Source organism: Falco naumanni, chromosome 7 (genome assembly GCF_017639655.2).
Source record: "Falco naumanni isolate bFalNau1 chromosome 7, bFalNau1.pat, whole genome shotgun sequence".
In the NCBI taxonomy this organism is placed as follows: Eukaryota; Metazoa; Chordata; class Aves; order Falconiformes; family Falconidae; genus Falco; species Falco naumanni.
In genome coordinates this window covers 44,849,791-44,877,339 of record NC_054060.1, presented here as the reverse complement: position 1 = coordinate 44,877,339, position 27,549 = coordinate 44,849,791, and the positions used below count along the sequence as shown (strand labels likewise).

Below are 27,549 nucleotides of genomic sequence, written 5' to 3'. Positions count from 1 at the left end.
ATGGATGCATATGGCATAAAAAGTTTTTTGCTTCCCCTTTGAGGCTCCACTGTCATATGGATGCTCATAGTCTTGGATGTCAACCTGATGCCTGAGCTGTGTCCCACTGGTGGCTGTTCTGGTTGCAAGGTGCCAGTGCAACACAGCTTGCTGGTCATCCTGAAGGGAAGGAAATGTGGGTGGAAATTCTGGCCTTGAGGGAGGTTTGGGCTTAGAGGGCTCTAGGCCCAGGGGAAGCATGCGTGCAGATGTGTTGGTCCCCACAGGTGAAGGGCTGTGCAGAAGCTTTTGTTGTTTCAGAGTGAATGCCGCCCAGTTTTAACCAGGGACAGTAGCCACAGGGGCTGGAAGCAAGAAGTGATTTCCAGACTCAGAAGTGAAAATATCCCAAAATTAGTGATCAAATAGAAAAGGTTGCTTTTAGTGACTTCCCGGAAGACATCAAGCAGTTGGAGTATTACAAACAATTTGCCATTCTCTGGCATCTTTCACTGCCAGTGATTTAATTGATCAGTAAACAAGCCCAGCAAAATCCTGGTGGTTGTCCGGGCTTAGCTGCAATTTAACAGGCTCCAGGTTTGCAAGGCACCTGGCAGCCAGTGGTGGAAACATCACCTCTGGGGTTTTGCCCTTGCTAGTCAATTAGCAGCACATAAAGCAGGACAATGCTTCACTTTCAGAAGCTCAACTGTGTGTAAAGAACCAGAGCAGCTTGTAAAATGCATTGCTGACTGTAATTAATTTCCTAGAACTGGCTTTGTGCTGTGGACACTGCCATGGTTGGCAGTGATCAGCCTCCTTGCAGATAACTTCAAACCAAGGACTTAAAAGCAAGAACCCTTCAAGCAAAGTGCATGATCTGAGCCAGTGTCAGGAAGGGAAGCCTGCACAAATTTATCTGATCTAGGACTAAAGGCACCCTTCATTTTTAGGACCTCTGATTCTCATGTCAATATGAGTGAAAAGGAAATTGAAAAATTCCTCTGTGATGGTTGTCATAGCATTAAACCTGGTGCACTCCTCCTCCTCAACTCTGCTGGTGTCCAGGACATCCTTCACAGAGACGGCTGTTAGCAGCTGGCACTTAAAACTTGTTTTAGCTAAAAAAGCCAGTGTGTTATTTCTTCCTGGAAAGAGGAGGACTCTGGTGCTTGCAATGCTCAGGGCTTGCAGGCACAACCAGATGGGGGTTGCAGTGCTTCCTAGGGTCTGTCTTCTCTATCTGCCTCTCCTGAGGCAGGAGGGAAAATGGGCAGCCAAGCACATCAGTGGCTTTAGGCGGGTGCCCCCCAAGCTGTTTAAATCAGAGGGCCCAGGGCAGGCATTGAGGCAGTGCCAGGTCCAGCTCCATGGTGGCACAGAGCAGTGGGCACAGCGGACCAGAGGCTGCTTCTCGCAGAGCTGTTGCCACACAAATGGAGCCACAGCTCATTTACAAGGAGCTCTAAAAATATCTGAAGGATAATCAAAGGCTCCTGCAGAACAGCATATGTGCTAACTAGACTTCTCAGCTCTCTGAAGTCCCCTATTTGAAGTTGTTTTGATTCAAGGGGAAAAACAAGTATCCTGTCTGCGCTGCTGTCAGCTGCTCCATTTCTGAGGAGACTGGTGTTCCCTCCAGAGGCATGCAGGGGTGGGAGAACAGCATGGAGATGACACTTGGGAAAGTGACTTTCCAGGTGACTACCTCAAAAACTGGGTAGAGGGTAGGTTGCAGGCCTAAGCTGCCTTCTCAGGGGCTTCTTGGAGCCCCTTTCTTGCTGGGTTTATTCCACATTCAGCAGTCACTTAAGAGTTCAGGGAAGTGGAGGAACTGGCTGCAAACCTCCAGGGCTAGCACTGGTGAAGGGTGCGACACAACTGCTGGGTTAGGTGTCACCCTCCTGGCAGACAGAGGATTATGGGCCAGTCCCATTTTAAATTTTAAATACAGTGGCAGGGGAAAGGCTTCTAATAAATCTGAAGTGACAATGATCAGCAGGGTTAATAGGAGAATGGTTCTGTGGCGGTTATTGCTGCTTTTCAATATGCCATGCTGGAAATTACTGATTGACCCTGCACTAATCCCCTAGGCAGGAAGGATTGTCCCTGGCAAATGCACCACTCATGTTCAGCTCCAAGTGTGGCAAAAACACAGCTACTTTCCCTCCATGTCCATGGCAAATACTTCAGTAGAATCAACCTCACTGTGCAGCTGACAGGTTGGTGGCAACGCTCTTTGTGAAGCCAGCAGCAGCCTGGGGCTCCCGCAAACTCACTTTGTTGTTTCTCCTCGTGCTTTAACACTGACTGTGATGGGTGAGGGAGTGCCCCCAAACTGTCAATGAAGTAAATACTTCCCACTCCTGCTCCAAAAATCTGTTTTCTCTTACTTTTATGTGCAGTTTTTGATCTCTGTGTCTTGTTTGGAACCAGCTAATTCCAGTGATGGTATCAGGTCAGCTAAGTAGGTATTCCTCCTTAGAGATGCACAGTTTACAGAGTATCATCAGCACCACCTTGAAAGTACTGAGATCAGCAAAAAGACTGAATCCAAACTCACTTCTTTGTTTTGTTTTGGAGATGGAGCCAGTATCTGTGAGGAATCTGATTCCCGGATCCTATTCCATCACCTCCCTGCAGCTGCAGGAAAGCCTCTACAGCTTTGTTTAGCTGCCACCTTGCTGAAAAAGCCAATAGGTTTTCTATGCTTGGCCAGGATGGGACTCCGTTGCTGAGTGCTCACCTTCTCATTGTACACTCATCCCTTGATGACAGCCTTCCAAGGACCTTCTGATGTTGGCTCATCCCCGTGCTTTGTACCCCTGACATGAGCTGCAAGCAGAGGGGTCTTATCCTAGAGTAAACAACGCAGACACACTGTTGATACAGGTTGGAATTATTTACTTGTGATGTACATGTTGTGCTGTTAACATTAGACGCAATGGCTGAGCCTCATGCTCTGTTTTTGTGCTTTGGACTGTGCAAACAATATAGACTTGACAAACAATATCTGGCTCTGTACAATAAACACACTGGGACACTAAAGGACCAAGTAACCTTCTCATGCTGGAAGGCTACAAAGCACTATTTCACTTTGCTACTATTCTAGTGCAATTTGATTATTACCAACAGAAGAAACAATATAAAGTGTGAAGTATATTTACTCATCATGCTTATCTTTCAGCAAATGAATGAAATACATTTTTGGACATAGTTAAATTCTGAAACACATAAAAAAATGCTGCCAAAGCTCTGCCCTTCAATTCAATTAAACTTCAAACTGACCTTCAAAACAGTGCAAGAAGCGTGGTCCAAGCCTTCTTGTCTCCCAGCCCTTACTAAATGTCATTGTGCTCAACTCATCTCAGGCATCAGGAAAATTTGGGCAAAACCTTGAGCTGTATTTCTAGAGCCCAAATTAAAACCTCTGGAAAAAAAATGGGTGTCTTTGGACACTACTGCCAGATAATACTGATGACAGATGCTAGCAAAATGCAAAGTACTTTTGTTCAAGGTGTTGAAAGCACAGTAATGCCGGGGAGAATACTTGAGCTTGAAAATTTTCCTAGCCCTTTTGAAGGGAATTTTCCATTAATTTCTGATCTATTACCTCATAGCAAAGTAAACATGGTTCCTATCACCATGCAGGGATATCTGGGACAAGAAGTGAGGGGGAAACTGTGCAGTGAAAAAGTGTTACCCTTACAGAAGACCAGCTGCAACAACCCCCCCTTACAACTGGGGCAGGGGACTGAGGGTGGTGATGAGTCTAGAACATCCCAGAGATGTTTTAGTGACTATCAGTGATCTGTGCTTTTTAATCTTGTCTACTGTAGCACAAATTGCCTAAAATAAAAATTTCTCTGGGAAGATCTAGATCTGAGTGCAGGTTGAGGCAAAACAGCATGATTATAACCTATATTTTAACCAAATAACTCCTTAATGTAGTCACAAGTTACTTTCTCTGGCCTCTGAATAGAGGCCACAGCAGGAGAGCATCTCTCCCACGCAATGCTGGATGCAATGTGGAAGCGGTTTCTCATTTACAGTAGATATGTTGTTTGGGTTTTGTCACAGGATGAGGGACTGCACATCCCTGTCCTTAAATTCACAACTCTCTGGCCCTTTGTGAAAAGGATTGTTCATTCCACCAGGTGGACTGCCCCCACCCTCTGGGGTTTTTATTCCTTTCTCCCCAAAGTCTCTTGACTTCCAGCTTCTTCATTTGAACATGTTATAGTAGGCAGAATAATCAGCGCAACCACCAAATAGCCATTGGAGACCCTAATGGTTGTTTTTGGTCACACACGTAGCTAAAGAACATTAAGTGCCATAACTGGTTTTTTTTTTTTTTTTTGCTTCTTCTCTTCTGATGCGGTTTATAAGCAGCACCTTTTAACTTAAAACATGCTAGTGGTGTTCGCTGATGCTCCTGTATTTACAGCTTCAGGAGCTGAAAACCATGGCTTTATTTCTCTGGACTTACTGCACTTCAGTGATACTTCAACAGCTTCTGTTTCTGAAGCTGCTGGATATGATGGGACTATGCATTTGCAAATACTTTGCATTTATGTCAATGATGTTGTCGCCTACCTACGACAACAATTCCCCCCAGTTTGTCTGCTTGGGCCAGTTCAGCACCTCCAGCCCTTTGGATGCTGAGGCTCAGGGGCATACAAGCATTGCTAAACAGGTGATATAGGTGTTCAGAGGGATAAGGGCGAGGCCCTGGGCAGGTGCTGGAATGCAATGACAAACAACTCCTATTAACAGAGTTCAAAAGGGCCCTGGCTGAGCATCCCTGCCCCTCCAGTACCACACGTAGGCAGCATTCCTCCTGCTTGGGACAGCCAGCACACTTAACTGTGCTTGCTTCTGACCCCAGCATAGCAAATGGCTGCCTCCTTAAATAAACACCTGGCAGCCTTTGTTCAGGCTGAGCTGAAATGCAAGAAACATTCTTTCTAGGCTAAAATGCCAGACAACAAAAATGATCCAGCCGGGAAAGATGCATGTGTTTTCACTCTTCCTCTCTTCCCCATTTAAATTCCATTGCAGCAAAGCAAGGAGCAACAGTTTTTTAATGCTGATGGCACCACTTTGCTTGTAAGACAGATTTGTTGTTAAGTAGTGTGTATACACATATTTTTCTGCTGTAAAAGAAGACATTATTTTGTCACAGCAAAATCAGATTGCAAGTGGCTATGCCTTTAGATGCTATAGGATTGCCATCTAATTACAGGGTGTGCCAAAATCACCAGGGGCAGAGGCAGATAATGCTGTTTACAATCAGTCACCAAGATGTTATAAAAGGCTCATTAAAATAAGCAGAAGGCAGAACTAGAGAAACCTCTTGGCAGCAAGGCAAATATTTGGCCCTTCAGGCTTTCCTGTGCCAGCCAAATAGCATCGCACCACATACCATGAAGTTATCCTTCTTATCCTTACCCTAAAAAGAAGGAAGAATCACGGAACATATATGTAGAGTAGGCCAACATTACAGTGAATTTTGCACTTAAATGGAAATAATTATTCCAAATCTATAGGTATATCTACAGGCAAATCATGAACACAGAACTATTATAATTCACTGTCAACTAAAACCCTGTGCCTAGTTTATTCACAGTTTCCTAGAGCTTTTTGTTAGTAAACAAAAATCCATAGAGCAGAACAAAAAGTCAGTTTTCTTTTTGTTTAAATACCCTCTAGCCAGTGGAGCAATATCAGAAATTAAAACACTGGGCATACTTAGCTTTTCTGTTTGCTTGCTTGCTTGTTTGTTTGTTTGGCCAAAACGGTCCTGTAACTCCTGGCTATAGCATCTATAAAGAAAATAGAAGCGTAAAGATAACAGAGTTTTCAGTGTGCATCAACCTTGTCGGTTTCTTAGCAGAATCACAACATCATTAAGGATGGAAAGGACCTCTGGAGATCATCTTGTCCAAATCCACCCCTGCTCAAAGCAGAGTAAACTAGAGCAGGTTGTTCAGTGCTGTATCCCATCAGATTTTGAGTGTCTCCAAGGATGGGGACTACCAACAACCTCTCTTGGCAATTTGCTCTGGTGTTTGACCATCCTCACAGTAAAGAAGTTGGGGGGGGTGGGTTCCTTTGTTTTTTTCATGTGTTCAAACAGTATTTCCTGTATTGCAGTTTGTGCCCTTGCCTCTTGTCCTGTCACTGGACACCACTGAGAAAAGTCTGGCTCCATCTTCTTTTCTCCTCTCCCAGATCAGGTGTTTATACATATTGATAAATTCCCACCCTGACCCTTCTCTTGACCAGTCTGAACAGTCCCAGCTCTTTCAGCCTCTCCTCCTGCAGATGATGCTCCAGCCCCTTAGTCACCTTCGTGGCCAGCTGCTGTACTCTCTCCAGTAAGTCCATATCTTTCTTGCATTCTGGCCCAGAATTAGACACAACACTTGAGATGTGCCCTCACCAGTGCTGAGTAGAGAGGATCATCCCTGTCAACCTACTGGCAATGCTTTTCCTAATGCAGCCCAAGACACTGTTGGCTGCCTTTGCTGCAAGAGCCTGTTTCTGGCTCATGTTCAGCTTGGTGTCCACCAGGACACCCAGATCCTTTCTGGAAAGCTGCTTTCCAGATGGTCAGCCCTCTGCCCTGCACTGGTGCATGGGGTTGTTCTTCCCCCGGTGCAGGACTTGGCACTTCTCCTTGTTGAACTTCAGGAGGTTCCTGTCAGCCCATTTCTTCAGCCTCTCCACATCCCTCTGAGTGGCAGCACAACTGTCTAGTGTATCAATCCCCACTCCCAGTTTTGTATCATCTGCAAACATGCTGAGGGCTCAGTCTGCCCCATTGTCCAGGTCATTTATGAAGATGTTAAACAGTGTCAGTACCACTACCAGCCCCAGCCACTGCTAGTGACAGGCTTCCAGCTGAACTTCATTCCCCTTTTCATAACCTTCTGTGCCTGGTGCTTCAGCCAGTTTTCAGACAGTGGCTCTGGCGGTTGCCCTTTGCCAATGGGATGGCAGCCTTCACATGACGGTCTGCTAGGCTTTTCTGACCAAGCCACCAAAATAGGATGGATACTAAATAAAGCCTAGCTTAATATTTTGAATTAAACAGAGTGTCAAGCTGACCCTGCAATATGAAGTTCTCTGAGTTTTTCAGTGCTAAAAACTATATGGTTCTATTTTCAGATTTTTGGATGCCTTGTTCCCGTGGAAGTCCCTTAAAGCTGTGCCTACTACTTGAAATAAAGTGGTAGGACAAACTGTTCTTATGGGGTTATAACATCATCACTGCCGATGCTAGAGTTTCAGTCCATCTAGACACATACACAAAAAAAAAGAACAGTAAACAGTAACACATTTAAGCCACATCAAATCCTGAAAGCACCCACAGAAAAACAAGCCCTGGAGAGTCTGTCTGGTCAGTGAATTCCTTCTGCCTGGAAGTGACGAAATACATGGCAGTTCTTAAGGGTTATCTTCAAGTAATGCTGGTATGAGGATTTGGATGTGATAGTTAACTGTCAAACCAAAAGCATCAATCAACTGCTAAGGTATGAAATGATCCCCCTTCTTTTACCTAATCTTAGATGTTGCCTGGAATATAATTATAGTATTTGAAACTCCCTAGCTCAGAAAAAACAAACAGAAAAGGTGGCAGTAAGCAGAAAGATTTGGTCCAAGTTTCTGGAGGTAACATCAACAATAACTTTTTAACCATGTTTAGGGTCTTCTTGGGTGACACTGTAGAAAGATAGAAGATACAAGTATTCTGCTAAAGGATCCTGAAACATGGATATTTTCAGCAGTTTTCATGAATCCTAAATACAATGTACCAAACACTCCAGGAAAAAAAACATAAAGGAAGGTATTTGACTTCTTGTTTGGCAGTGTTTGCTTCAAAGGCTACACAGGATGATAGTGTTGACTGCCTCACACTCTCTTCTTCCTCTGTTTTCTCCCCAGTTCTGTATCTTTTTCTAGGTGTCCATCTACTGCATGTTGGCTTCACTTTCTTTCATACTGATACTTTGTGTCTGCAGTGAAATTAGGTTTGTGATCTTCATTTTTCACCGTCTTGTAAAGTATTGTGAAAAACAGTGACTGGTAAAACATCTGCTACATGTTTATGATTATGGAGCCAGCATTCATCAAAGGACTTGGGTAACAGTGCCAGATGCCACGAAGTGTCTCATATTTCCATGATACCATTGCTCCTCTCTGCTCCTCTGCAGAAACAGGGACTTTACAGAAATGTCAGTGGGCAGGCTAATGAAATTAATTCAAATCATCCAGGCAGCCAAACCCCTTGTTTGAGAGAACCACTTGATTAGGTGAGAGATTGTTCTTTAAATACATTTTCCAGGCAGTTTCCTGGACTAGGATGAGACAGGAAAATCAGAGAAGGTGGTATGAGAAGAATGCTGTGCCAAGCAACTTTGTGGAAGGTGAAATGCAGCTTATTCCCACAGTTCAGAGGCCTGCTGGAAATCTGGCTGGCAGTAATCATGATGAGCCTACATGTGGAGCTGGTGCCACATGGCTATCTGTCTCCTAGGGTTCCTCAGCATTTCTTCCCAGTGGTTCCTCTCCGTGCCTGTGACGTGTAAGCCCAGGCTGCACTTGCCAAGCACGTGGCTCTGCCCAGTACTATCCTGGCTCAGCATTTCCAGCTCCACGCTGGAGGCATGCAGGAGATCATGAGGCACCTCAAACATGATCATCTCATTCCACACAGGGTTGATCTTGTGTTTTGCATGTTTGGTCTGCTTCTTCTTCAGCTTCAAGGACTGATGCCTCAGTGTCACCTTGACAGAAACATCTGTATAGGAAGTGGAGAGGGGCACTGTATTAATGAGCATACAACAAAATGAATGCAAGAGAATTTTAACTGGTGACATCAGACTGAGAGAGAGAACATAAAAAACGTTGATCTTGAGGAGTTTGGTTTTCACTTTTTAGAAATTATTCAAATATTTGGCTTTCTAAGCCAAACACCTGGGGTTTTTCTGCCAAACACCACCCTTCCCACTTTCTTTTCTAGATTTACATCATAGCAGAAACAAAAGTCTCTCTTTTCTTGCTATTCTACTCACCATTGCCAAGTAGATCTTTCAGCTGCTTGGAATGGAGATTTTTAGCCTTAATAATCACCACCAGCAGGCGATTAGCTGCTGGCAGGTAGCTGATAGAGAGCAGAACCTCCCCATGGCCCGTAGATGGCTCCTGGAAATGGAGACACAGGAAGGGTTAATTTTTTATACAATCTTGGCCATAATATTAGGACAGCTAAATAGTATAATGATGGGTGGAAGGTCGTGGACCGACCAAGTTGTCTCCATGTCTTTGTGTAGGAGATCTTTCCAGTTACACTGGATGAGAATAAACCTGGCAAAGATGTCTGAGTTCGTTCCTCCATGCATAAGGCCCTGATCATGTGAGTGATTGCTTTCTTTTTGTCACTGGAAGGTAACTGCTTCCTAGTATCTACTTTCAGTGAAGTAGTTAGTCAGAAGAAGAGGATCTGGGGCTGAACTACATGCATGCAGTCAGATACTCCTTTTTTGAGAGATAATCTAGCTGCCCTTCATTTATGTCCCCTACTTCCATTACTGCATTTTGTAATTAACGCTTCATTTCAGCTGCTCTTTTTGTCAGGGGTTGCTGAGCAGATGTGGACCCCGGCCCACGGTGCCTAGCAGGAGCGTAGGGCTCCCTGGGGAAGAGCAGGTGATACCCGGGGCTGTGCCACACAGCCAGACCCTGGAGCTGGAGTTGGGCCTTCTCTGACATCCTCACTTGGCATGGGGGAGAACCCAGCCAGCTTGAAATCCTCCGTGGGATCGGCACGGTATTCCACTCTTGCTTCCTGGCCTGTCTCCCCTCAGGCCTGTGAGCTGCTCTCCCTGCTGCCCCTGCAGAATTTCCTCCTGGGCAAACGCTCTGAACCATCAGACACCCACTTCAGGGGGCCACGGTTATTTTTTTTTCTTTTTCTTTTCTTTTATTCCTTTCTTCCCATTAGTGATTGGCCTCTTAGCCTCCCGACCTTTCTGCCCTTCCTTCCCACCTGCCCTGGGCAGGTGGCCGCGGCGGGCAAGCGGAGGGAGGTCCCCGCCAGCCCTCGCTCCCACTGGAAGAGCCCCCCGCTCCCTCCTCAGGAGCCCTGGGAAGGAGAGGTGGCCCACACCACTGGCGAGGGGCTGAAGGGGAGCAGTTATTCTCTCGGTGAGTAGGAGCTTGTGACAGAAGTCTGGTTTAGTGTGAGGTTAATGACCCAGAAGAGTCCCAGAAAGCCAATGTCGATTCAGCAGACTCCCTTTGGACTCTTTATCATGATCTACACGCCTTAGGACAGACAACCCTTCTCTGGGCCATTTGTGTGCTCCGCACTCGCGCTTCTAAGTGAGCCATAAATATTTCAAATTAAGTTTTCATCCGGTTACTGGCAACAGGCAAGGACAGGCCCCTGTATGCTCCCCGTGAGCTGATTGACTCTCCAGAAAACATAGCTGTCATCGCTGTCTGGTTTGAATGACTTATTTGTCGTGCACAAATCAAGTGGGAGGCCATTAGCAAGGAAGCCTGAAATTCAATCCCAAATCAGCCCAAGTAAATCTTTTTTTCATGCGCTCAGGTAGCAACAAAAGACTCCTATGCATTTCACTTGCATAAATCCTGTCCTAAATCTAAGTGGATCTTAAAAAAAAAACACAACCCCGCACATAAAACCAAACAGAGACCGATTCAAATGGTTATATGTCCACTACGGAAGAATAGGTGTTTGTACATGGAGGGACAAATACAAATACCTCCTCAATAAAAAATGACAGTTTAGGCAAGTCAGAAGCTGCTTTTGTTTATTTATTCCCTCTTTATCTCACCAGGTCCCACTCTATAGCTCTTGGTTAGAATTTGGTTCCTGTAGCTCCAGGCGCAGATAGATACAGTGGATATTGCGGTGGGGGTGGGGGTGGGTGTGGGGGGTGGGGGGGTAAGAAGTGGCAGGGCTCTGTAAACGTGCACACACGCACGCTCACACAAACACACACATTGTACACACATCTCTCATCTTGTGCTTATGGCTTTGTAGCTCCTAACATTCTGATCAAGTTTTTGATTAGCCTGTATCCACCTGAAACCAAAACCTACCGTGGTCGATCTCTGCGTGAAGAGACAAAGCCAGAGATACTTCTTCCCCTTCCTTCTGGGTTTTGTTTTTTTCTTTTCCTTTTGCCTATTAAATCCATAACCTGCACTTTGTGCTGCAACCTTTCAAATTCACACAACCACCAGAGCTTCAGCCTTCCTTTCTGTGCAATAAGGGTAAGAAGCATCTGGGGGTCATCAATGAATTACGTGTGCATGACAAAGAGTTAACAAAAGGGAAGGTGCTATGCAAGGAGCCACTATCATCACTGTCATTAGCAAAGCAGTGGGAGGGAAGGAAGACAAGATAAGGATATCAGTCTGCAATATCTATGCTTTGCATTGCTCACAGGACTCCATGAATTCCTGAATACTAATTACATTACCAGGTAAGCTGTAAGCTCCCCTCTGAGCTCTTTCCCTTGTGTGTGTGAGAATTACTAGGAAGGTAGGAACGAAATTTCTGCCCCTGATGGCTTTTGAAGGAAATGTCAGACTTTAAACAAACCCCAGTAACTTTGTTCCTGGATGGATGCTGTCAAAAATAGCTCCTTTTTTTCTGATCAGCTCTCTCTCACTCCCTCCTGCTCTGGTTCTCAATGAATGATTCAGGATCTGTATATAAGCTATCTGTGCAATGGTTGGCTCTCTCAGGTCCCAGATGACGCAAATTCAGCTTTCACTGCACATCCTCAGCTCAAACTGGGGCACTGTGAAGAAATGAATGCTGCCCTGCTTCTATGCATAGTTGTGAAGCTGGACCAAGGCAGAGTACCCAGAATGTCAGGACTCCATCAGGGGTACCTAAATGACAACCGACCATTGCTGTGAACAGGTTGTTCCTCGGGTGTTGCTTACAAAGCAGATACTACAGTAGATTGGGGTGTGGAGTGGGGTCCATCTATCTCAGTTTTGGAATATAAATTATTATATTGGAATAATTTCTCATCTTTTTTTTTTCAGCAGTGGACTGGAATCTCAGTTCAATTTATAGCTATTAAGCAAATATTTAGCCTTGTGCTTGAAGTTTATTAAGCTGATTTCAGACCACCCATTTGTTTCTGTTGCCTCTCTCTCTGTCAGAGGTTTTTTAGAGCAGCCAGCCCTATTAGCATTCAAGTGGCAATCAGTTAAATTAGCAGTATTGGAAATCAGAAGTGCTAACTCTGTACTGTGTGTATGTGGCCAACTCAGTGGAGAGCCCTCACCCCTAACGGTGACAGGCAATAATTTATTTCAGCATTCTTAGCTACAAAGCTGGTGGTGTTTTGCATTGCTCACCCTGTACCATACTGAGTACAATAGGTACCTATTTGTAGTGATGTACTAGTAACAACAATAGTAGAGCCCTGCTGTCATGTTATTAAGTGTATTGCTGCTAGAAATCTAGTTCATGGCAAGGAAAAGAGTCCTGAGGAAATGTGCAAGAAGTTAGTGCACATGAAACATTACTTCAAGTACTGTTGGAATCCTTCCCTCCATTTTCCCTGTCTGTGCAGCTGGGAAGGTATGGATAAGGAAAGAAAGGGAGGTTTTGATGTTTGAGAAAGCCAATACAATGCAATGAGGAATATTTTGACATCTTCCAGAACGAATAACACTGGATTGATCCCAGTAAGGATAAGTGGCCTTCAGTTCAACATTTCAGTCCCAACGATGTATTTCACTCCCAGCTTAAGGCTCCCCAGGGGTGCCACCATATGCCCTACCCTCACCCAGCTCTGCGGAGTCCCTTCGTTCTGCTCTATAGGCACTCTGGTATTTCGGCTCTTACCACCACTGTCCTGCATCGTTAATTCACAAAAACTCACATAACTTTTTCTAGTCATAGGCTTTAAATTACATATATCAGTGTCAGATTGTCATGTAACTAAGGGAGGAGAGGGAGTTTTGACACACGTTAACTACTGGGAGCTGTAGATGGAAGGGCTGTGTTGATGGGCCTTTGCTTTCTGTAACAGCTAGCTACAGGCCAACGCACAGCAGTGCTGAGTGACCTCTGCAGTCACACATCACCCCTCTAAACCTGGCTTCAAACAAACAAAGCCACACACTGACATGCAGCCATCTTGGAAGAGGGCTTCTTTTGTCTGGACAATTAATCATTAGAGTTTCCGGACTGCTGACACAGACTGAGGACATACCTTCTCTGGGGTCTTTAGCCTTTCACACTGGGTTATTCCAAAGGACTCCTCCATGTTAGCAAGGCTCAGTTTGAGTTCACCCACAATGCTGTGTCTGGAGAACTTGTCACAGTTTCTCAGGGTGAGAGTCAGTGTCCCCTCTGACATCTCCTCCTGCGTTAGCGGGAATCGCAGCACCTCCTCCCAGAGGGTGTGAAGCACCTTCTTCTTGAGCTCTGTCTGGGCCTCAGCAATACCAGACTTGCTCACCAGTGTGCCCAGTATGTAGCAATGGCAGCCAGCATCTTGGTCCCCACTCATTCTGCCATGCATAGCTGGAAAAGAAAGATTGATTGTAAGGAACTATTACAAAAGACAGCCCTGAAATATCTGTGACAAAATTGCTTATTTAACGAGAACCATAAAATAAAACAGCTGCACAGACATTGACCCATGTTCCTGCTTGTATGGGGCAGACTAAGCTGTGAGCCCATGCTGTAGTGCTTTCCTCATGCTGCACAATGTCCTTGTCCTTCTGCCACAGCAGAAGGACATTATTAGTGTTTAGGAGAGCAAAAGCTGAGTTCAAGGAAACATGCTCTTTTGAAAGATGTAGAGCAGCAAAAAGATGAGACACAGCATGGCACAAGGATTGGCAACTCTTATTTACTTTTACCTTGGCGCAGAAAGAAAACTTCTTACAAAGGTTTACAAAGCAGGATGGTCAGTCACAGACATCAGAAGTGGAAGAGACCTCCCTCTTGGCCCACATCCATTTCAGCAGGCCAGTGTGGGGTATGTCTATGGGTTATTACATTCTGCTTGTCTAACCTCTGCTAAATGAATCCTACAGAAACCATCCCACAGCCCGAAAGATCTGTGTCAAGAGATATTCGTCCCTAATTTTATATCACTTTTATGCCAAAAAGCCTAGAGTGAGAATGGCATTTCACACTCCTCTTCAGTTGCATCAACAAAATTGTGCTGCTTTCTCTGCAGCAAGAAAAACATGTCTTCCTCCGAGGGGCCATAAAATAGCATGTCTGTGTGCTCAGAATTTTTGTCCTTGCTGCAGCCAGTCCAAGGACAGCTGCTCCTGAGCTGCCAGGTCCCATGGTTCACAGGGGTCTCCTGGTTTCTTGAGGGAGCAGAGCTGGGGAGCAGAGCCAGATCCTGCCTGGGTGGCCGTGGGGCACCCAGGGAGGAGCACACATGCAAGAGAGCCAGGATGACAGCCAGCAGGCATGGGTATCCACCCTGGAAGGGAGCTGTAGGCTTTCTGCTGGCAGGTGGCCCACATCAGCGGCTGCTGTTTAGCACCCTTTCATTTCTTACTTCAGAGGGTGTGATTTGATTAGGTTTCCACAGAGATCTGCACTGTGCATGAATTATTCAGTCAGCTTATTTTACTTTCCCAGAGGAACTGATGATGCTCCAGCCCTGAGCTGAGAAACTGTTACAGTTGTCAGTTCCCGCTTCAGAGAGTGACACAGAGCCTGGCTGCCTGGTCAGGCACAGCCAGCAGGACCTTCCTCAGTGGCCTACAAGATAAGTCTGGTATCTCCAGCTCAACCTTTGACTTGCTTTGACAAGAAGCAGTAGGAAGTGGGTCAAGTTGAAGAAGGAAAGTTATAGAGAGGAAGGAGATAGCAACCCCCTGACCCCAAAGGCAAAAGTAAAAAGAAGTTACTTTGTACCACTGTACCACATTTGGAGCTGGAGGAGCCTATTTTGGTTCCTGACTTCTGCTTTTGAGCTGTGCAAACAGTTGTCCCCAAGCCATGCCCTGCATGCTCACTTCAAGCAGTGGCATTGCCAGGTGTTTCTATTCTGCAATCCCAGAACCAGTGAAACATCCAGTGGTCCTGGGGAAACATTGATTTTAAGGTAGAGGGGGACTCTATAAAATCAACAGGTGTCTTGTACCCTCCAGAGAGAATCACCAGTGGAAGGTCTATGCCCCTTACCTTCCAGAAGGGCCACACGCAGCTCAGCTTTTTGTTGATCATATGCAAGGCAGTAGCGCAGTTCAGGGGCCTGGTTGCAGCTGGCTGCCCTCTCGGGGTTCAAATGCTCTGTGACACACACGTCCTTTACCACACCTGGAAATGAAAGAACCCCTTTAGCAAGCAGGCATTCACTTTCCAAGGTGAACAAATCCACCCTCTTGTGACCTTCACTTTTCTAAATGTCTTACTATTCCTGCACCTTGTATGCAGGAATATAATTTATGTTCCTTCTCGTTCATCATCATATCTCCTTTTTGCTGTTTTCTCACTTTCAGCTCTTTCTAGAGCACTTGGACAAGCCTTCTGCTCTCCACCACCTTGTGCTCCAAGATGGTTCACACGCTTGCCTTTTTATCTTGTGCCTAGGCCAAGGTGCCTAAACTACACTCATTACTTGTTATATTGTTTTATATTGGTTTTAACTCGCTTTGGTGAATTAAAACTTGTGTTCTTTGGAATGAGAACATGATTCTGCTTTTGAGCTGCCATGCAACTCTGCATTAGTTCAGACATCTCTAAATATTTTTTGGTTTTAACAATACAGTCTTTGTCATACAGAAGACATCTGCTTCCATAGTGCTTGACCACGTTGAAGATAATGAGCTCAGGAAGCTGTGAGGCAGTTTCTCCACATGTGTTTTTGAAGTATGCATTTCATACTGAAATAAAGCAAGTTGCAAGGCTGAAAGGGAAGCCACAGCTTTTTGTCATCAAAAGCTGTTATCTGCAAGGACCATTCTGATTCACACAGAAAAACAATAGTGGGACATTTCCTCCTAAAAGTCTCAGCCACAGTCCAGACCAGTTCAATGTGACACCAAAAGGAGAATGCAACAATTCTTGCTTTATTTCAGGAATACTTGAGCTATGAAATCAGGCACAGCAGGAAGCTGTGCTTGTGCCATTAGCAGTGCAGAAAGGCTCTTACACCAACACACTTATATAAAGCTTTAGCCTACATGCAGCCATCATCCTTCAGCCTCTCCACCCTATAACCTCCCTGACAGCTAAGGTTGTGGCTCGAACAGTCTTTCTCCAGTGCAGCTGCTTCCCATGGCACTTTCTTTTCTATACTCACAGGTCTCAGAGTGGAGGAGGACAAAAATAAAATCTTGAGCAATTTTAAAAAACTAAAGAGTTCTCTTAAAAAAAAACCATGACAGATGGCATTGTGTCTCTGGCAAATCTTCAGGAAGGTTTTATTAATGTGGTAACCATACGAGTCAATTATCCTGTTAAAATACAGCTGTGAAGGTAAAAATCAGTATGGATGGAACCCAGACATGCTGCCAGATGTATATAATAACTTTGCATTTTCTCTCAGGCTCCAAGAATCCTATGCTCCAGGTTTTGGCATTCTACCCTTTGGGCTGGCTGGCAAACAAGAATTCTGTTTGGCAAAAATGCCTGAGGTGTCAGCTTTTGGTTTCACTGCACATTACAACAAGCTGAGACCATCTCACCAAACTGGTGGAAAAAAAGCAACACAGAAAATAAAGCAGAAGCTTGAACCTCTGCTGCCAATGTCCCTGACAAGGACAGTTGCTGTGCAGCTAGCATTTGTGCTGGAGCAAGTACTCTGCCTAGTTTTAGCCAGATATTTCAGCCATACTCTGGCAACTGCTCTCAGTAAAACTACACTTAAATACATGTTTTTCTACAAAATGTCTGCCTCCAGTGAGCCAGGTTCTTCCACACAGAAGATGTTTAGGTTAAAAAAATTTACAATCAGACACCAGTACAGCTTTGTTACCTGAATGTCCTGATGAGCTCCGTGACTGCTTTCTATCAAACACATGCATTAAGGAGAGAACTCACAATGCTCATGATGAGAGCCAAAAGCACCCCATGTCTTCATTTTCACATTTATTTCTCTAACTACAGTTGCATTATGCTTAGAAGAATTACAGATGTACACCTAAAAAAGCAATCGTTAGTCTGAAGACCCAATGTTCCTACCGTTTTGAGGGAGAACAAACAGCTCTTCATTGACTTGTATCTTCACCCTGTTCTCATCCAAACCAATATGTCTTCCAGTAGCTGGTTCTTCTGTTGTCTTCAGGGAGTACTGCGTGTAGTTAACAATTTCAGGTGAAGTTACTACTGGTTTGGGGCCATAAATGTTGGGAAACTTCAGGAGTGCTCGGGGCTGGACTGGCTCTGCAGTTTTCTTAATGTTGAACTGAAAATTAAAACCATGTTTATTACTTTGCACTAATTAGATTCATTCTTCTGATTCTGTCAATGTTAAATGAGCCGAGACAAAGGGAGAAAAGACGGTGCCTCTGGTCATTCTTACCATTATTGTTTCTTGGGTTGTAGAAACCACTGCCTATATGTTTAGAGATTTTCTTGCCAAAGCTGATACCCTTTTACTTGGTGTATGTCTTTTCAGTTTTACTCCTCCACAGATGTTTTGTTGCAACAAGATATGCTCTTATTGTTTGATTATTCCAGCTGTTCCTGTACCAGTTAATCCTTCTTTCACAAGCCTGTGTTTTCTCCTAGCACAGAAATCAGCCATGAAGTTCATTTTGCTATAATTGAGGTATGGTGTTTTTTATTCTGATGTTTGAAGTCAAATCCAAGGTCAGGAGACTATAGCCACCCACAGATTTTGGAACATTTTACGTGAGTATGTAGTAAGCATTAGAAAGGCAAAGGCATGGATTGTACAGTCACTGGGAGCACATACGACCATGGTGTAATAAGACAGAGGAGAACTGGTTGAACAAATGAGCCCTGCAATGGCATTCCAAGAGTAGTTGATTCAGTGGTCATCCCAGCCTCTTGGGATATCTCTTGGCACCATGGACCAGAGCTCCACCTGACCCTCAGACACACTTTTCCCCTTTATTGTACTGGGATTGAAATTTGGATTTATGTCCAAATTTCTCCTTAACATTTCAGTTCCCTGATGAATCATGAGCATGGAATAAGCCAAAGAACCTGAAAGATGGTGTAATGCTCAGGCAGCACAAGCAAAGGTTGTCACAAAGTCATTACTGTTATCCCAAAACAATGAAGGATGTTTTAGTGGAATATAACAGTCCTCTTTTCCTTAGGTCCCAAGAAAGAATCCTGTCTGCTCACAACTTAAATAATTCCTCATTCATTTATATTTTGATTCATCAATGGGAAAGAACAAAAGCTGACTAACAAATTACCTGACCCTTGCAAAAGATTTTATTAATGTTTCCAAAACAAGAAAAACAAAAAGCAGAGGTAAAACTGCCATTTCAGTTGATTATTGTGCAGTGGGATTCTTTCCAACTCCACTGCCTGCCAACCTATTCTGTGTTAAGTTTGGGTCGAGGGTGAGCCAGAAAATGTTCGTAATTGTAATTAAAGTTTTTCATTAGTCTCATTCTTTTCTGTTAATAATGAATGTAGAAGATGCCCTGAAGCACTTGTCTGTGTTGGGACTTTGTGGTCCCAGATCACATGTCCTGAGGGAGCATACCTATTCCTCAAGAAATGGAGCAGAAGAAAGGGAGCAGTCTTGGACTTCAGCTCTTCAGTCTTACTCTGCTTAAGGAGATCATAGCATTACGGTTACATGCACTTGGCACTGGTAAAGTACTAATTAGGTCAGCGACTCCATCTTCTCAAGGCAGTCAGTGCATCAGTGTTTAAGAAGTCTGCTATGTAACAGAATTTTGTCTTCTCTAATTTTAATGGCTCTGAAAGATAAGTGGGTTGAGAAGGAAAGACGTCACTGTGTGCAGTCCCCACCTAGCATTCAGCTGAGTTTATATGTATTATGTAAGTCATATGGTGTGGGTCTGTAAGTGAGATCCCTCTTTTAGAGATGTGAGCCTCATCAGTCCTAAAATACATAGGAAATTTGGAGTTACTCATCCAAACCTTAAATGCAGTTTTCCTTTCTTCTAAAATTAAAGCAGACCAACCAAGCAAAAGATGTTAGGAATCATTAGACAACAGCTTGAAACAGCAGGTTGCTTTCGTTCTACAAAGGCATTACTTCTAACACGCATACAGTCTCTGCCATGGTGGCCAGTCTCTGCTGTTCCTTCTCTCCTGAAGCCACTGTGTAAGGCTGCTGTCCTACCAGTCACTGACCACCACACCAGAGCAGTATGCCTGCGTTGCTGTGTGCTGCTAGCATACGAAGCACTTTGGGATCCTTTGAGATAAAAACACCTAAGCAAATGTGAGGTATTGTTAGTACAATGTTTTCTTCCACTTGCTAAAAGCGAGACATTTAGTCAGGAAATCCATCAGCACACAGCAACTAAGAGCTCCACTGGGTCTAAATATTCCTCTTGTCTGTCTGCTCTGCAGAATTAGAGATGAGAGACATATGCAGGCACAGTGGGACCAGCCCACCCCCTCTTCCAACTGCATCTGCCTCTGTTTATTATTTTTGCTGCCAGCTCTGTTCCCAAGTGCTATCTGCTAATCCAGTTACATAGCAGTGCCCTATGGAAGTTCACTTTGCAAATCAGCAGCAGTATCTTAAAATAAAGACATGAGGACAGGAGTTCAGATAGTTCTGCATAAAATGCATGAAAGCAAAGAAACCAAAAGTGGCAAGGAGGCTGCAACTGACGCTTCTGGGTCCCTGCCCAGTGTCACTCAATGCACCAGATTGTTGCCATTGCTGGATTTGTTTAGGAATCTTCATTCTGCACTCTTTGCTGAGACTTTGCACATTTACAGCAGTTTTTAATTGTTCTGTAGATGTATCTTTGTGTTCAAACTCCTCCTCCTCCTGTATGCAGGGCATGTCCATGGGGAGCCTCTGACTACAGCAAATACAAGTATCACTGTCATGGGACACATGCCAAGTGAATAAAATGCAGTCTTGCTTCATCTTTCTTCTGTCATCTCTGTTTATCAGAATCAGTGGCCCTGACAGGCTTCAATAATTAAGTATGTCAAGCACTGAGTAGGACATACAGCTTACTAATGTAGTTGGAAAAAACTCCCGACAGGACAATTTATAAACATAGACACAGATGATAAAACTTCACAGGCTCAGAACTCAATTTGAGATTAATTCCTTCAAGGTATACAGACTGATTCTGAATCAGTGACAGCATAGGAGAATGCATGTTCCTGGCAAGAAAACTATTTTAATTGGAAAGAATTGTTAAACATATGGAATATGCAAACTAAGAACATTTTGCACTTTCTGTGACAGAATGTTCATTCAGCTGCTTTAATCTGGCCAGATTTCTTTTAAAAAAACCACAAAACCAGTAACATTAGAAATAATACTTCTAATTAAAAAGTCTTCAATGCTAAAAGAATACAATCACTCAGTTTATAATGATACACTGAGGGCAGGTTGAATAATTTGATGTGTCATATTGAAAATTTGTGGGTCAAATACTGGATTAAGTTGTGGCAAAACTTGATGAACGTAGAAATATTGTGAGGACTATAACCTAATATCTGCTGGGTATTTGAGGCTTAATTGGACCTCACAGTGACAGAACTGATTTCAGTCATGCAAGCAGGATGACACCCTAGAGGACAAGCACCAGGATGGATTAACGCTTTCCCAAAAGGCTGTAGAAAAGAAAAATGTCCTGTCCAAGGATGGACTTAAAGATTTAAGAGGTTTCTGAGCTAGAAGATTACAGCAACAAAAAGTCTGTTGTAGAAAGAGAACAATGGTAAAGTTGTCTGTGAGTAGCGTTGTTCCAGACAACAGATAGAAAACATGCTATGCAAAGTGATACAACTGTCAAAGTTACACATTTCTCTTTCATTTTAACAGTAAACTTGGAAAATCTCAGCGTTACTATACATCCCTATATACAGGAGTTGGCACATCCCCTGTATGGGTTAAAAAAGATAAGAAAAGAGCCTGGAAATGACATGACAAGACTATCAAACAGAATAGCAGGAGAAATTAATCCTAGGAAAATGCAAACAGGTACTATAAGGTATTCACAGTGCTCATGGATGAATGCTCAGAATTAGCAGCAATCTCTTGGGAAGTCCTAAGCTCAGTGCAGATGTTCATCCATGGTTAGTGGAGCCATCCTCCCACCCCCCAGCAACCAGAAGCTCTGGTAACACAATTCTGTTTATCTGCATCAGATCTTACAATACAAGTAGTAGATTTGGTCATGTTTCTCAGAATGAACTGCAAGAGGAGCATGAGGATTCCAGGGCTCTTTTCTCCTGAGATCCTAAGAGCAGTAGCCAGAGAGAAACTGAATTTGTAATTACAAACATTACAGAGAAGTTCAGTTAGGAATCCTGCTACACTCTTTAAGAATACAAGAATAATAGGCAGCTCAGATAATTAAAAGGCAAACAAAGACTGTTACACAACGGATCACTGGCCTTTGGAATTGGCTGCTATGGCATAACATTTGGTTGAATAGTCAGATGAAAGTGAAAAGGACAGGCACATACAAGCACCAAAAGCAACAACCAACAGGTAATACTTTCAGAGACTGACCAGTGCTATAGCTCATGCTAAAGACAATAGTCAACCAAGGAAATCAGTCAAACATTTCCCTTTGAAGGGGAGCTTCCCATTAATAAGTATATTAGAAGGGTCTTATAATTCCCCTTGCTCTCTTTTGCATTGACCTCAGGACTGTATCAGGGATTTTGGATTCTAACAAGAAAGACAGACCACACAGGGATGCCTAACATTATCCATACCCTACGTTACTCTTACAGTAAGTGAAAAAGCAATTCAGTGTGATGAGATTGTCCAGTCATCACACTCTGGATCTTCATTTGCATTTTGTTATCATTTCAATGCCTTTTTTTAACTTCAAACATAATTAATCCACTCAGTTAGAGGGGCAGAGGGAGGAAGAGGGATAGTTTTCACAGGAAACCAGCTGTTGACAGGGAACTATCCTGCAGGAACCACAAGATCTCATTAATCTTATTCTTTTAACAAGAGTTAGAGAAATAGCTGCTATAGGAGATCTCAGCAGTAGCTACCTCCTCCTTACAGTGCTGCATGCCACCTGATAAAGTCCAGTCTTTGCTCCTCAGGAAATCATTTCCCTTGTGATCAGCTTGACAGCTAAGCAGCATTTCCAGTCCTTCTCCCCTAGTTTTGCCATTAGCAGCTTTCTCTTTGACAACATAGCAACTGTCTCCTGCTTCGGTAATTCTGGGGGTCACCCACCCCATCTCTGTTTTTCCCTCACACCTCCTCCCATTAACATGTTGTTAGATCCTGTACACAGTGAGCAAATAAATAGGCAGCATAAATCAGACGCTGCGTAGCCTAAGAAAGAAGTTGCATTCCCACCCTCTGCATTTAAAGAAAAATCACAGAGCAAATTAGAGACTGTCTTACTTGCTGAACTGGCTGAAGCACACTGGGCTTAGTATTTTCCGTGTCCTCCTCTTGGTCCTTTTCTGAGAGTCCTTTCCCAGGTTGCTTGCATTTGCAGAAGCAGGTGAGACCGCAGAGGGCGAGGATGCTAGTTGCAGTCCCTAAGGTAGCCCCCAGGGCTATAACTGGGGCAGATAAAACCATTGTCCTGTGCTGCACAGGAACAAAAAGCACAGAAAAGCTGTGACTCCTTCTCCCTGGGAGAGCAGCTCTCCCACAGCCACTCCTATTCCTAGCCTGGCTTCATTCCCCTTAGAAGTCTGAAAACAATTCACTTGTGCAGCAAAGAAAAAGGACCAATCTAGAGACAGAGATAAATCATCCCACCTTTGCTAGGCAACAAGGCTACCTTTCTATCCTGATGATGGAGTTTCTGCTCCAGGCCAGGTAGAGGAAATAGTGATTGTGGTGCCTGCAATCTCCATATAGCTGCAAACAGGCAGTTTTCATTGAAGCCTGTTCTCCAGCTCCACTGGGAAAAGTCTGATGTGTGATAGAGAGGAAAGACGTCAGCAGAAGGGGCTGGGCCTTGCTAGCTAAGTCACAGAAAGTGCATCCAAATGTTTGATCAGCTCTCTAGCAATATTTCTGAGGACTAGCTTGCTTATTTGCTCAAGGTGTTGAATTTTTCTGTCTCAAGGCAAAGATAGTAATTGCCAAAAAGTGCTGACCTGAGAAGCCCTGTTATGATAACATTGCATGATAGCACTATAGTCAGAGTAAATAAAGCCTGTGTTTAAGTCAGACAAAACTTTCCCATTCTTCAGAGGCTGGGAAGCAAAGACGTGCAAGAATTAAGCACCGTCCCACACCTCACCAGCTTCCCCTCAAAGTGCAGGATCTGAACCTTTTGGATCTGCTTTCTGAAGGATCATTACAGAGCAGCACTTCAATTCAAAAAGACAGCAGAAAATCTATCAAATAAGACACACTGGTGCATGTGCTGCTTCCTCTGGAGAGGATGAGAGAGCAAACAACTTATGCTAGGTATTAGTCATACTGCTTACTACACTGGTGTCGGGCAGTGGGCTGGTGAGCACAGTAGAAGAACTGACATGAATAGACCTGAAGGGCTACATGTCCATATCAGTTTTCTCTTGAGGTGATGGAGTGACTAACTTTCTCTGACTCATTCATTTTTGCCTTCTTTCTTAGACTGCCCAGCTTGGGGAAGAGGAGAATAAGTGTCTTCTTTTGATGCGTTTCTTGTGACATACAACCATTTTCTGGATACTTCACAAGGAGTACCTAGTGGCTGGAAAATTAGAATTCTGTGTCACTATATATCTGGACCAGAGTGAAACTAGTAAGCAAGAAACAAAATATTCCTTATAAGGCTCTGGAAAAAGTACCCAGTTCTACTGGGAGTTTCTTTGTCTTTCTATTTTGGAGTACAGTTGATGTCTGCGAATCAAGAAAAAGATGAACCACGTACATAGAAATGTTCAGAAATTAAGTTTTTTTGATCTTTCTGCAGCTCAGGTTTTGCCATGGATTTTTCTTGACTTTTTAAAAATGTTTCATACCTTACTAATGATGACATACTCAGCCTTTGTTCCATTATAGATGATATGTTCACCTCCTTAGCACAAACCTTCCCTCACACATCCAACTCTAATCGTGAAAGATTCCTCTTTAACAATGCAGCATCCTTATGGGTGCAGGGCAGATTCTGTCTTCTTGCCTTCTCCTCACCCTACCAGGCTTGTCAGACATGTGACTTGCCCTCCACTTCCAACCCTCCTGATCCCCTATCAAGAGAGGAATCATGATAGACTCCTTAAGCAGAGACAATCTCCCAGTATACTGCTGAGTCCATAGAAACTGGACTTTTGGCTCAGCCCACAGAAGGAAAAAGGTGAGCTGCACCAGGCTGGACCACTGGCACATCTCTTGCTGTGCTCAGAGGTAGGGAGAACAATCACATAGAAGGGATTGAGAAATCTGACTAAGCACTCCCTTGCTGCTTGCTCTTCATGGCTCAGGAGCTTCCAAAGCCTTGAGCAGCATCCCTGTACTTACCTCTGCTGATCTGAACTTTCTCTGCCACAGGTAGACTGTTGCAACCATTTGCTGACTTAACTAATAGCGACTTCATTCAGTCTGTAGTTGAACAGGTAACATTATAATCATAGGGCCACGAGGTCTTACCTTGAATTTGAAGAATGTACCATATTCTTATGGACTTCCACCACCAGTCAAGAGAACCAGAAGAGAGGAGAGTCTGAAAGAGGACAGAAAGGATGGGCACACTGTTTAGATGTGTTTGGTTTCCTCCGCAGGACGGGTTCTTCCTCAAGGTGCTAATGAAATCTAACACAGCTAGATCAGAGCCCCAGAGATCTGTAAACGATACGGATACAAAATGAAGAAGGTGCTATTAAGGGTAGAGCACATTGTCAGAGATTTGGAGCGGGGAAGGCATTCAGTTCATCCGTAAGATGCAACCTTACGTTGTAAAAAACCCGTGTTTTTTACAAGCTGTTCTGAAAATTATATAAAGACTGCTTACAACAGGCTGTGGAAGGAAGGCCACATCAAAATATCTCTGCAAGACAATAATTTAATAGGATACCTCTCCAAGATGTTTTCTAGCTGCTCATATATGAAGATTAAGTTTTTCTTGCCAGAAATTGTATATGCTGTGAAATGTAAGATGTACAGAATCATCATCAGATATCATATTTTGATAATCATAGCCAGGCAGCAGCCTTTTGCTGCTATTGCTAGGAAAAAAAAAAACAGCTCTTGCTAAACATTGAATATTAGCAGTATGTGAGCTTCTACAAGTGACAGGCCAAAAATTTAACATAATTTAACTGTAGCTTAACAGCATCACTGCATCTATCTGTTGTGGTTGCTTATTTTTAACACATCCTGTTCAAAAAAAAAAAAAAAATTGGACCACAAATGTATTTCAAAGTCAGCTTTACACTTGCTTGTTTTAACACCCAATAATAAAATTGCTTCTTTTTCTTCAAAGTAGTAGTAGGCTAAAATGGGGCCAGACTAATGACCTTTCTCACTGGTCATTCACACTGATATTGTCCAGAATCACATAGCTTTTTTATGCGTCACATCTGCCATTGGAAAGAGACTTGCCAAGACAGAAAGATGAAAGCCTGTTTTCGCAAGCTAAACTTTATGGGCAGGTTCAGGCCTGGCAACATATTTTACAGTCACTTTATCTACCCATTTTCTCCAGATTCTGATACAAGACATGGATAAGAATGGCAAAAGCATATACATGTTTTTCAGCTCCTGATACTTCAGAAATGAATTTTCTGTGATGATGAAATAGAAGGCAGTGGACAACCTTTGGTGCTTATAGATTCTTTGATCCTTCTGTGAGATTTTCCACTGATATTTTGGGCCTTTCTATCCATTGGCTGTATTAAAGATGCTTTCTCTGAATGGAGAATTGGTAGTACAGATCACATGGAGAATTACAAGAGCTTTTTTATTGCCTGGCTGTAGTTCATGCCCTACCAGGAAAAAAGCCCTTTAACGCAACTGCCAAAAGCTTGAATAAGCAGATTAGGGATTTGCAACTTTTATTCTGGCATTAGAAGACACAAATTAAAGTTCTAGACTCCCTCATTATCACAAGGAAAAGCCAGCATACATCTGAATGAATGATGGTTGCAGACTACATTCCCTGACTCAGCCCACTCTGTCAGGGGCTGGTGTTTGTCAGAGATACTCTGATTCTCACTGAGACATTTCACCAAGCAGAAGTGTGAATTAACAGACAGAAAAGGGAAAGAGAGGGCTTTTTGCAGGGAAATCCTTGTAACAGTCAGATTTAGCCTGAAGGTGTAAGCTCATGTTTTCATTTGTACTGACTTGTTATTAGATTGTGAGATTATGTGCTACAGAAATGAGACAGTTTGAACAGGATGATGGTCTAAAATAGCTTGGTAGATCATAGCATGGTGTTTACACCACCCAACTTTGGGTACTGAAATAGCCAGTTAATGACAGAAGACCACATAGGGCTGTCATGCATTTCCTTAAAAAGTAAAGGAACCATGCTGAAAACAAAAATGAAGGTAAAAGGCTTGTGCTTACAATGACTACATCTACTTCCTTATGATTTTGTATGCTGTTGCCTCAGGTTGCAAATGCTTTAAGAAAGAGATTTTTTCTTCCTCCAAGTGGTGAAGTATTCCTCCACCACATCGTGAAGTAGTGCAGACAACTGAAATAACCTTTTGCAGTGCTGTTAAGAGAAAGCAGTTGTCACCACATAGTCATATGCCCCCCCACCCCCCCCCCAAAAAAAGGAAATTTATGAGAGGAATGTGGGCTTCACCTCTCCATCACAGTCACTGAAACAGACGTGTAGATGTAAATCAAGTAAATTAAGTAATTAAGAGAAGAACAAAGCATCATTTTCAAAAGGAAGATATACAATGCTCAACCTCAAGAAAATGAGCTTCAAGCTGTGGTGCTTCAGCTGGTGTTAATGGATATAGAGCTCCTGAAACCTTCAGACCTGCAGGAGTACCTGCCAGCTGCATACGTAGCCTTTTGCCACTCAGGATGATGATAAGGATTTAGCACACAAAAGGATGCAGCTAGTTGCACGTGTGCAGTGTGGAGGTCATTGTTAATGATTCTGTACTAGGATACTATACCATCCTGATACCAAGATCTGTGGAATTCAGGAGTTCTATGGAAAAAATATGGCTGCGTACCAATGTCAGGAGGCTGCAGTGTACCCCCTCTTACCAGCAACCACTGTAAACCTGGCTGTGGTACAGCTTCTGTATCCCTTGCGGCAGCACTGGGCGAATACTTGCAGATCGTGGGAGACAACAGTAGGAAGCAGGGAGAAGGAGCCAAAACCAAAAAGTGGTCAGGGAGGGTAGTGTGATCTACCAGGAAAAACACTGGGTAGGAATAGGAATGGTCTGTACTGTGTGAATTAGCACTGGCGTGACCACTGTAGAACAAT

General features: G+C 43.6%; 1 protein-coding gene across 1 annotated transcript; it reads right to left on the bottom strand.

Annotated features, from left to right (window-relative positions):
- Window positions 1–7,309: 7,309 nt before the first annotated feature.
- On the bottom strand, window positions 7,310–23,053 carry SYT13 (synaptotagmin 13). The gene is made up of 6 exons (XM_040602331.1): window positions 22,551–23,053; window positions 17,204–17,426; window positions 15,203–15,337; window positions 13,257–13,570; window positions 9,060–9,189; window positions 7,310–8,785 (listed from the first exon to the last, which is right to left on the bottom strand). Exons 1-6 carry the CDS (start codon window positions 22,731–22,733, stop codon window positions 8,481–8,483), a joined length of 1,290 nt encoding a protein of 429 aa, XP_040458265.1. The 5' UTR covers window positions 22,734–23,053; the 3' UTR covers window positions 7,310–8,480.
- Window positions 23,054–27,549: the final 4,496 nt, after the last annotated feature.

What these genes read in the sequence shown, in the direction of transcription:
- SYT13 (XM_040602331.1), bottom strand. Translation starts at nt 22,733, where the DNA reads ATGGTTTTATCTGCCCCAGTTATAGCCCTGGGGGCTACCTTAGGGACT. An exon ending in GGCTAAAGACCCCAGAGAAG is followed by an intron (nt 9,190 to 13,256) that starts GTATGTCCTCAG and finishes CTCCATTTCCAG; the next exon opens with GAGCCATCTACGGGCCATGG. An exon ending in GAAAGATCTACTTGGCAATG is followed by an intron (nt 8,786 to 9,059) that starts GTGAGTAGAATA and finishes CTTCCTATACAG; the next exon opens with ATGTTTCTGTCAAGGTGACA.